At 37.6% G+C, this 11534-nt stretch overlaps 1 protein-coding gene across 1 annotated transcript in view; it reads right to left on the bottom strand.

Annotated features, from left to right (window-relative positions):
- The window catches only part of SLC13A1 (solute carrier family 13 (sodium/sulfate symporter), member 1), a 105223-nt gene that overhangs the window by 36531 nt on the left and 57158 nt on the right, over positions 1-11534 (bottom strand). Inside the window, exons 8-11 of the mRNA XM_010831741.1 lie at positions 9385-9504; positions 4511-4609; positions 4032-4133; positions 828-934 (exon numbers count right to left, since the gene is read on the bottom strand). Of these exons, the coding sequence (XP_010830043.1) occupies positions 828-934; positions 4032-4133; positions 4511-4609; positions 9385-9504 (428 nt within the window). The remainder of the gene's footprint in view (positions 1-827; positions 935-4031; positions 4134-4510; positions 4610-9384; positions 9505-11534) is intronic.

Below are 11534 nucleotides of genomic sequence, written 5' to 3'. Positions count from 1 at the left end.
AAGACATACAGATGGCTAACAAACACTTGAAAAGATGTTCAACATCACTCTTTATCAGAGAAATGCAAATCAAAACCACTATGAGGTACCATTTCACACCAGTCAGAATGGCTGCGATCCAAAAGTCTACAAATAATAAATGCTGGAGAGGGTGTGGAGAAAAGGGAACCCTCTTACACTGTTGGTGGGAATGCAAACTAGTACAGCCACTATGGAGAACAGTGTGGAGATTCCTTAAAAAACTGGAAATAGAACTGCCTTATGATCCAGCAATCCCACTGCTGGGCATACACACTGAGGAAACCAGAAGGGAAAGAGACACGTGTACCCCAATGTTCATCGCAGCACTGTTTATAATAGCCAGGACATGGAAGCAACCTAGATGTCCATCAGCAGATGAATGGATAAGAAAGCTGTGGTACATATACACAATGGAGTATTACTCAGCCATTAAAAAGAATACATTTGAATCAGTTCTAATGAGGTGGATGAAACTGGAGACTATTATACAGAGTGAAGTAAGCCAGAAGGAAAAACATAAATACAGTATACTAACGCATGTATATGGAATTTAGAAAGATGGTAACGATAACCCTGTATAAAAAAAAAAAAAAAAAAAAAAAAAAAAAAAACAAAGTAAGATGGTCCTTCGTATGAGGAGAGGAAGTGTGCGGTCTGAACAGGGGTTGCAGTGTGTAAACAGGAGATGTAAACCAGCAGCTGCATTCATGGCCATTCCTTCTGTTCTACAAGTTAACTGAAACCAAGGGAATTTTGTACTTTTGCTCTTCTGTCAAATTCATTCAGAATTATAAATAATACTCAACCAGTTTCTCCTGTAGGCGTAGTTTTAGTCAATCTCTTAGCTGGGATAAGAAAGAACAGGAGTCCTATAAGTAAAGCAACAGTTGAATCTGTAGCAAAACCGGGATACCTAAAAAAGATAAGTGTGTGCATTAAAAAATGCCATCAAGGATTTGTATGAACTAAGCACCAATTGATTATGCAAACAGCATAGAAGTAGGAGTGGTGGTATTGGTTATTTATTCTGGATAATCCGCTCTAAAGTCTATGGATTCACAACTAAAAATGAAACTTAGTGAAAATGAAAATCTCAGACCACATCCCCATTATTTTCATAGGTCTCCTTATTTTTAAAAATCTCCTTATTTTACACATGTTGATATGCTAGGCCAAAAGTTCCCTTTCAGGTTAAGCTGACAGATCTGGTAAATAATTTCTTCTCTGGATTATTTCTTTTAATCATATTGACAAAGCATTGAGGTTGAAACAATAGGCCAAGTCCTATATAATTGTCTATAAAAGGCTACTATTGAATTGTGGCAAGGCATGGATGTTTCCCAAGTCTTTTAAAACTCTTTTGTAAATTGTGAAAAGGAACTGATCTGTTTTTCTAAGATAGAACATCTGCTTCTGTGTTTATAGGCCTTGGCCATATCATACCAATGAAATAGACTCATTTGAAGCTTTGTACCCTATGAAACTCAATCAAGAATATTAATTATCAGAATGGCTTTGAGATGCTCATAGATGATCACCATACAAATTAAGAGTTATTCAGGAACAGATGGGGTCTTAGAAATACCATGCCATTCCTGCAAGTAAGACAGGTTTCCAGAATCCCCAACAGTTAAGAAGCACCTGGAGACCAGATATGAATGAAACAGGAAGAAATCATTAAAAATCAGTTTTAAAAGTCAGCATATTAATTAGTGAATCTTTGAGTCTGAAAAGCAGAGTGTGTACCCTAAGATTATTTTACTACCTTGTAACTCAGCAATGCACACATAGTAAAGAGGCTCTTTATTCCTGTAATTTACTTGAACAATCTAGATAATCAAGGAAATCCATTATTTCATTCAATCTGACAATTTTATAAAGCAGTCTTTTTTCCCTAAATATAGATTTTCTTTCATTGTGGAGTGAAATGCTGCCTTGGTATAATTTATTCAAAAAATATTACCAATATTATTTTATAGTTCCTTATTTCTTTTATTTCAGTTATAATTTTTGTTGGATTTTTGCCAAATTAGGCAATTTGCCAAATCAGGCATCATGTAATCTGATTTTGTTTTATATGAAAAGACATATTGAAATCTTTCCAGGTTCAAACAGATGGAATGAAAACATGAGGTGGTAGCAATTTATCTTGATTTATCATTCTAGCATTGAAAACTCTAAATGTCTAAAATCTCTACATTACAAATATATTCTAGAGTATATATACTTCATATAAAATCAAGCCATAAATACAGAAATAATTGATCTTTAAAAGACTTTTTAAGCTATTATCATTTTATATTTAGTTTATTATGAACTAAGGTTGTCTCAATATTACAAAATATTAAGCTTAGGTAAATTTTATTTGCTCTGGCAATTTAAAAACATAATTGCCAGTTAGATGTATATATGCAAATTCTTTCCTCTTTCAAAGCTGTTTTTATTTTCTTATTGTTTTCTCTCAGAATTTGAGACAACATGGGTGCCTCCTCAAAGCAAATACACTTTGTCTTCCTGCTACAGACAAAACATCTGAATTACATTTTCCTCCCATAAGGAGGAGAATTAGAAACTGATTATATTGAATTTCCTATTGGGGTTTCTGCCTGGTTTTTATTCGCCATTGTCTGATTTCATTTGGTTTTTACACATTGGGGTTTAGGACTCTCCCCACCTAGAATGATAGGAGTGGCATATTTAAAAGGAGAAAGAATCATTTTTTTCTGTTGGTCTAGGTCTTATTACAAAACCATAAAGTTTAAATCAAACTATTAAACAACAGTTTGCTATGAACAGCTTGCTGTAAGTGATTGGATATTGCCTTTTGTTTAGACTTCTTGAAATGAGAAGTTTTCACCCTAATGGAAAGAAAAAGTCTATGAAGCTGCAGCTGATCCTTGAAAACATGCACCACCCTGCAATTGTTGCACTTGTGTGCTCACTAGGAATTGGCAAGCACACTTGGTGGCTTTAAAAAAATGTTGGCAATACCTGTATAACCAGAAGCCTCTGATGCAAGAATTTCTTCAGTCCGTGTGGGTAGAATAGATTTGACTCAAACATTTTTAGTTTCTACCCCCACTATATGGATTTTTGTGGGGGGATGTAAGACAGGAAGTTCAAATCAGAGATCTGCTGAATTTAGGATACAGAGGACTTCAGTGAAAGACAGATTTGGAAACGTGAATCTCAAACCAAGGTATTTATACGAACATGTAGGATGGTCCTTAATTTAGCAAATTATTCTACAATCTTCCCCCTCACTTCACATGACTCAGCAGTGTCTGCTGGGATATAAATCACTGACAGATAAAGTTAACTCTGACCCAGCTTCTAACAGTAGCTTGTAAAGTCAGTCTTCTTGCTTATTCAGAGAATTCCTTGTTTATAAAATAGAGGCAGGGACAGATTTATAGGGAAATAGTACAAAAATGGACATCAACAGAGGAAAAGACAAAATATGAACTAAATAAATAACCCTTCATAGAAATAAAAACAGGTTGGCAAAAACCACAGAATATGAATTCATATCGGGTTATTAGGAAGCACTGAGTGGTATTCAGTGCACACTTGTATTGCACTTCTTGTGGGAAGATACAACACTATTCTAAGTGCTATTATTAGCCTCAGCTTACAGATGGAGAAACTGAGAGGTAGGTGACTTGCCCGAAGTAAGTGGAAGAGCCAAGAATAGAACCAAAGCAGTGCGGCTCCAAGGTCTATACTCCTGACCATCTTAAAATATGGCTTTCCTGCAAATCATCCTTCTAATTTTGTAAGGAAGAAGCCTTATCTTAGTTACAGGGCAGTTTGGTTCCTGGGCTTGCTGCCTTACCCTAAATTTCATTCTTTATCACTGTTTTTTTCCTGAAAAGATTAGAATTTTAAAAATCTTTTCAATGGGAAGGAAGAAAAGCAAATCTCATATAGTCTTTCAGAGTTATAGGAACCACTTAGGAGAAAAGCAGAGTATAAAACAGGAGGCGACAAATATAACAAGTAATGCTTACTCTGAAAAAAGCGCAGACCAACCAGAAACAAATCCAGGATCTCGGCTGAACCATAGCAGGGCCATTACAATGAAGAGGACTAAGGTCACAATTTCTTGATATCTGTGGGAAAATTCCAATCCTTTCATTTATTTTCTCAGTCAGAACATTTGCAGAAGCTCCCTGAACTGTTGTCAGGGAGAACGCAAACTCTGTAAAAACCGGATGTATCAATTATATAAGAGAATCTGCAGTTAGAAGGGGGCTTTACTCCTCAATGGGCCTTTCAGCTTCTTGTCCTTCTACCTGGTAAGTTTTAGTTAGACATGGTCTGTATTTTATCATTTGGAGCTATATTGATAAAGGTTAGAACACTTGGGGCCCTTAGCAAGTATAATAAATACATTATAGACCATTATGCACACATTTGTCTTTAAACAAATACTTGCAGCATAAGCTGCATTGCTCTGTGTGTGTGTCCATGTGCATGTGTATCTTACCTTATTGGTCCAAGTTTTTGGTATTCTTGTTTAATAAATGCAGCACAGGCTTTTTGTTTGGCTGTTGGGGGTTTGCCACATTGGAACATCTCCTTAAAGCTAAAAAGAAGAGTGTGGGATTATTTGAGAGAATAGCATTGAAACGTATATATTACCATATGTAAAACAGATGACCAGTGCTAGTTTGCTGCATGAAGCAGGGTGCCCAAAGCCGATGCTCTGGGACAATCTAGAGGGATATGGTGGGGAGGGAGGTGGGACCAGGATTCAGGATTCGGGGCACACATGTACACCTATGGCTGATTCATGTTGATGTATGGCAAAAACCATCACAATATTGTAAGGTAATTATCCTCCAATTAAAATTGATTAATTAATTTAAAAAGAATAATTAAGCTTGTTAAAGAATTTTCCCTTTATAGAAGATATGTGTGTGAAAGTGTCAGAAAATATAAAGCTCCCCGCTAGTAACAAAAACCTGTGCTTTTTGCCTATCCCTCTGCCTCTTTCTCTGAATTTTCTCTCCCCTCTTTTCTGTTTTTTCCTGGTTTGCTTAATTTTCAATGCCTAACTGTCATTCCATAACTCCCATGACATCATCTGCTAAGCTCTTCCAAGTCCTTTGGCATCACTGGAATTTTGCTATGTGCCACTCATGTCTAATTTAATACTTTATTACATACCGTTAAATATTTTAATATATTTCTTAAGTGTGATTGTTAATTTTCATAGAAAAGTTTTATCTCACTAGTGAGAATTATTAGAGAATGGGGGCTGTAGCATGTATTTGGGGGTGGGCAGTAATTCTAAACACTGGCACACAGAGTAAATACTTGACTCATTAACTCTACAGTAGCTTTGTCAGGCTTACAAGATAGTTGGTTGCTAGATCCATCGATTTTCATACAATATGCTAAACTCCAGTTATACTTTAGGCACACAAGTCACATACACTGATCATGAACAGAGTCCAAACTAGGTCTATTTTCAGAAATAAAATCTATTCTATTACATTTTTCTTTGCATTTCTTTACTCCTTATGTTCTAATGGCATCAACCAGATAATCTTCCAATTTACTTCTAACAGTAACGGTCAGTCTCTATTTCTTTTAGCTGCTTACTTTTAGTGACCCCTATCTCCTGTGACTAATTCTTCTATCCTGAAGTCCAGGGTCCTCAAAACCTTGAACAGCATTTTGTGAAGTGTTGCTCTAAATCTTGATTTAAAAATATCCCTCCAGAGGAAGAAACAAATGGAAAACTGGCCAGATTCTCATGGATTATCTTTTGGAAAATATGAGTAGCTCAGTTAGATTATGTTATATGTTGGTATGGAAAGCATTTGTGGGTATATATCCAAAGGGAACTGACATCTACATTTTTAATAAATATCTGCATTCAAATGTTCATTGCAACATTATTCACAACAGTCGAGATATGGAAACAACTCAAATGTCCTTGGATGGACAAATGAATAAGAAAAGAATAAAAACTATTCCACACATATATAGTGGAATATTATTTAGCTATGAAAAGGAATGAAGCACTGATACATGCTACAATGTGGATGAACCTGGAGAACATTATGCTTAATGAAATGTCAGACACAGAAAAGAAAATACTGCATGATTTTCCTTCTATGTGGAATCTAAAATAGTTAAACACATAGAAGGAGAGAGTAACATGGTATATTCCAAGGGTTAGGATAAGAGGAAAATGAGGAGATGTTGGCTAAAGGGTACGAAGTTTCAGTTATGTAGAAAAAGTAAGCTCTGGATGCCTCTGTGCTAAGTTGCTTCAGTCGTGTCCAACTCTTTGCAACCCTATGGACCATAGTCCTCCAAGTTCTTCTGTCCATGGGATTCTCCAGGCAAGAATACTGGAGTGGGTTGCCATGCCCTCCTCCAAGCTCTGGATATCTCTGTACAAATAGAGACTATGATGAACAGCAACAATAATATACTTAAAATTTTGCTAAGAGGGTTGATCTTACGTGAAGAGTTTTTATTACAAAAGGAGGGGGAAAAAAGCAAAAGGGGTAGGGATAAACTTGGAAGTGATGGATGAGTTTATGGCATTGATATTGATGATGGTTTCATGGGTGTATGCTTATCCCCAAACACAGTAAGTTTTGTATACATTTAGTAACTACAGCTTTTTGTATGTCAAGCACACCTCAATAAAGCAGTTTTAAAAAAAGAAAGGAAGCAACGACATATTCTTCTGTAAAATTGCTGAGGGTAAACATGGCTATTTATGAAAGAGTAGATGGGACGAGGACTGGGGGAGGAGGGCAGTTATCACATGAAGACATGTTATATTTATTTTTCCGCAGTTCTGTTACTCAGATATGTTTGGACTGTTATTACCTTTGCAGGGGCAGAAATTCCTCAATTCTTAAGTCATCCATCCTACACATTCATAATCACCCACATGTACCCCCCACCCAATGAACATGATTAGATGATCACTGTTGCATTTAGGATCAAAAAAGTAATATTTAATTTTTATAGCCTCCATTAAATGATTGACTAGTGCCAGTCTTGAAATTTTCCTCTTGTCAGAATATAAATTCTACCATTAAAAGAAACTAACCTGTGGACCACCTTGAGAGCCATCAATAGAATTTTTTTTTTAAAGTAGATTTAAAGAAGAGTCTTCTTAGAAACTGTTTTCTACCCAGTAAACTGCCTATGTTCTTTGTCACTTTGCTTGAGGACGATCAACAGTTAAGTCAAAATCCAAAGCGTCTTTGCTACAAACGAAGGTTAATGCCTTCGCAATGGAACTGATGAAGCATATGACAATGCATCAACCTCTCCATTGAAATAAATCCTGTGGCACTGACAGATGAGCTTCACTTCCCAAATAGGTTGGGGTCATTTATAATGGGTGAGTTAACTGTGTTAATACCCAATGTGCTCATCAGAATGTCTGGTGGCCGGCCAGGGGAGGGGCTGATCATTTCTGTTTGTTGATCTAAAACCTCTGGAGGTGAACACACTGGCAGATCGAAAAGGACACTGAAAAATTAGCTGGAGCATAAATCTGTGCCATGTGTAACCAACACTGGACAGCAAGGGGACTGTTTCAACGTGCCACTGATCATGATTTATGGACTTGGCTAGTATATGCACTTCACAGGATGTTTTTCATCACGGAGAAACACATTTCAGGGCCTCTGCCCATTATCTTCTTAATTTCTCCTTTTTAAGTGGTGGGCCACTTCAAAATGATGATAAGGGTCGCCTACATATTTTATAAAGTCGTTATATGTAGCCAAAAAAGAACAAAACAGCTGGGGTCTGAGACCAGATGCTTTCTCCTTTGGTCTGGGATTCCAGTCCCCTGCATCCTGTGTTGTTACCTGCGCAATTGAATAGACCCCCAAAGGCCTGGATTTCCAGGAAGGGGCATTTAGTATGCAGCTGGCCTCTTCCCTCTGATGCCCACCTGCCGTAGGCAGTGACATTCCACACATTGGCTCCAGCGGGAGTGCGGCCTCACGCTGCTCCCGCAATCTGGACAAATAGATTGTTCAAAAAAACCATCAGTACTATCTCCCCACTACTAACAAAACTGGCAGTTCTGGAGAAAAACCAGGAAGAGGAAAGGAGAGGGAAGAATATCAGTCCTTACATGATGAAGCTTGGAAAATGTGGGCACAGGTATGGAACATGACTCCACAGGAGTGTTTGGCTATTCAGAGGAAGTACAGAAAGCTGACTTCAGTCTCCCCTGCAGTGGATAACATGCTGTTTCATTCATAGGTCCTTGAAGTTATTTAAATAAAACCTTATAAAGATAAAGTTGAGTAACTTCCCTGGAGGTCCAGTGGTTAAGATTCCGCACGTCCACTGAAGGGGGTGCGAGTTCCATCCCTGGTTGGGGAAATGCCTCTCAGGGTGGCAAAAAAAAAAAAAAAAAATGAAGTTGAATTGGTTTGTTTCTTCATGAAAAAAATCCTGAAGATTTGATAAACAGCGCTTTCCCCTTTCTTTGTGGGTATTGTTATATGTGTTGAATCTCTGAGGCAGCATTTTAGATTTTGCTGTAGAACCCTGCATAATTTGAAATGCTTGGCAGGCATTTGAGTCATGTAACTCTTTGGTACTTATGAACCACTAACTTCAGTCGCAGCCAAGGTAACATCTGCAAATTCTCTGGCTCTTGATTGATCAGCGTTTCCTACTTTGACTTCTCTATATTCAACTAGGGCCCATCCATATTAGAATTACAGAGTTGCAAGTGAGCTGGTTAAGTCTTCTGGTTAAATTCTAATGGCTTAGTTGAAGATATTGAGACTGAGAATGGATCAGGACTTGCAAAGATCACTCATCTGTCTTGTGAGAAGCCACAACTTTGTCCCTGGTCTCCTGATTCTCAATCCAATGTTCTTTCCACGGAGCATGCTCTCAGATTTTTGTTTTAGTTTTTCAAGGGCACGTCAATGTTAGTACAATGTTAGGATGAAACAGGAAGCTCTGCATGCTACAGTTTAAAGTTACTTGATATCTTGAGGAAATCCACACATTACACCAAAGAGAGGAGCAAAATTTCTTAAAATTCTGCTTTAACGGGCAGGCTGGGTCCTCACCATAACGAGCTTCATATGTCCTTCTGGCTTATTAATATCTTAATGGCTTAGGATCAGAGGAGACCAAGATAGACTTTCTGTCTACAAACTCTCTTCCATAGATGATATTCTAGAGTATCCATAATGCATGTGTTCATACGTATCAGTTTTGTGGGGAAGAGAAACACAGAAATGCAGCATGCATGAAATAGGTGTAAAAGCCCTGGATGAGGGGCTGAGAACATGGAACCCAGACACCAATAAATAAAGACCTGATTAACATGGAATATGTACTCACTTGAATCCTAGGAAAAACCACTGAAGCCAGATCCAAGACAAGAGGAGAATAATAATGGCAGCCGGGAAGGACATTATAAACCATGATCCAAAGTTGATGCACTGGCAGTCGGGATAGCGCCTGCGTGAGAATACAGAAAAGTGTTCACGGGAGGAGTACAAGTGGAATCATTTCTGATGGTCTGTGAGAAGCAGCACTTCCCGTCTTTCCTGCGATAGCAGCCAAGAAAGAAGATGTTGGGTGGTGGGGGGGGGGGCATTCCCTACTAAATACAGGAGTTAGCTTTGCTCCTCATCTCTTGATTCTGTCACTGCATGGTTATTCATGCTTCTCACAAAAATGAGAGCAGATACATTATGACTTTTGATCCCTTTGAGAAAGTGTTTACCAAAGAACCTAGCACAGTACCTGATACTCATGGAATTGCACAAGAGATGGGGACACGTGGGTGTGTGCGTTTTGTTATTTGTATTCAAATCATCAGTACATGAGTGAAGAAAGACAAACAAGCAGACCTGGGAACAGGTGAAAATTGACTTAAGAGAACTGCATGTATCCATCACCATTTCATCTTGGGAGATGACATCCCAGACTCTGACGGGACTCTGACCCACACTGTCCCTCAAAGCTGTTTTCCCCTCTTGTTTCTTCTGCCCCAAAGCAACTACAACCATCTTATCCGACATATTCTAGACCTTTCTTCCTAGAATCAGACAGGGCTTTGGGGCTCAAATGGAATAAATCAGGACCAGATAAAAATAAGTAAAAGTCCTGTGAAAAATATCAACTTTTCCATTAACTCTCTTATTTTCAGCTTTCTAGCTCACATAATAAAGCAGTAGCAACAAAAATCCTCAGGTACAGTTTCTTTGGTAACCTCACAATCATTGTTTTGAAATGTAGTCTAAATTCTCATATAGTTATCTATTTTATGACTGTGGGGAAAAGGAAATTCAAAAAACAGTTATCTTTAATTTTTCTTCTTGAAGCAGTAACAGAGTCAGAAATGAGAAAAGTACAGAAAATAATACAGAATTAATAAAAAAACACCATTCACATATTTTTATTATGGTTGAAATCACAAAATAGAAAGAATGTAATAGAAATGCTAGATTTTCAGTATTTTTTTTCTACTTAGATCACACTGTATTTTGCCACTTAAAAAAGATCATGTAAATAAATGAGATGTTTCATGCTACACACATCAACATAAGCCAAATTTATTTATTTTAGAACACTGCTATTTTAGCCTGGTTCCTAAGAAATGCAAAGGCTGTTAAAAAAAAAAATTAAGCTTTCAAAACTGCAGATTTCTCTTGTTGTCTGCAAGACATGAGCTGATCTCCCTGGGTCCTAGAATTAGCACTGGCAACTTGAGGATGATTTTATCTACCTTGAAGTGATCCTATGATTCGCTTATATGCTTTTGCCATTGTTACTGCTGTTGTTTAGTCACTAAGTCATGTCCACCTCTTAGCGACCCCATGGACTGGAGCCTGCCAGGTTCCTCTGTCCTTGGGATTTCTCAGGCAAGAATACTGGAGTGAGTGGCCGTTTTCCTACTCTAGGGGATCTTCTTCATCCAGAGATTGAACCCACGTCTCCTGAGTCTCCTGTATTGGCAGGTGGATTCTTTACCACTGAGTCACCTGGGAAGCTCAGTTTTGCCATTTGAAAGTAGCAAATGATAAGTAAAAAATGATAAAGAATACATAAAATTGATTAATGTAAAAAAAAATGCTTTAGCAACTCTATGAGGCTCTATAGAGAATTGTCTGCTTAAAAAAAAAAAAAACAGTGTTTTCAGTTGGAAAATAAGTGAGAAAAGGCTTAAGCTTATCTTCCATCAATTTACTAGACTTGGATTACAGGTCAGTGGCCTGTGTTGTTTTGTTCAGCCTAAAGACAATGAGAAATGCTGCATGGATTAGGCTCAAAACAATGCCCCAAACCCAGTTTCATTTTGCACCATCTGTAGCCCATACCTTGAAATCAGGCTGCTTTGTTCTCCCCACCCATTGCGGAGAATTCTGTGAGATTTGAGGGAAGTGGGGCTTTTCAGAATTTTTGCCTGGAGGGATAGGCCATTTAAAAAAATTAAAGTTTAAAAAAGCTAAACTCTGGGATTTTTTTTTTCTTTTTTCTTCCTT

This window comes from Bison bison, unplaced genomic scaffold (assembly GCF_000754665.1).
Source record: "Bison bison bison isolate TAMUID 2011002044 unplaced genomic scaffold, Bison_UMD1.0 scf7180017864530, whole genome shotgun sequence".
Taxonomy (NCBI): Eukaryota; Metazoa; Chordata; class Mammalia; order Artiodactyla; family Bovidae; genus Bison; species Bison bison.
Note: the sequence above shows the minus strand (reverse complement) of the source record. Positions and strands in the feature narration are given on the sequence as shown.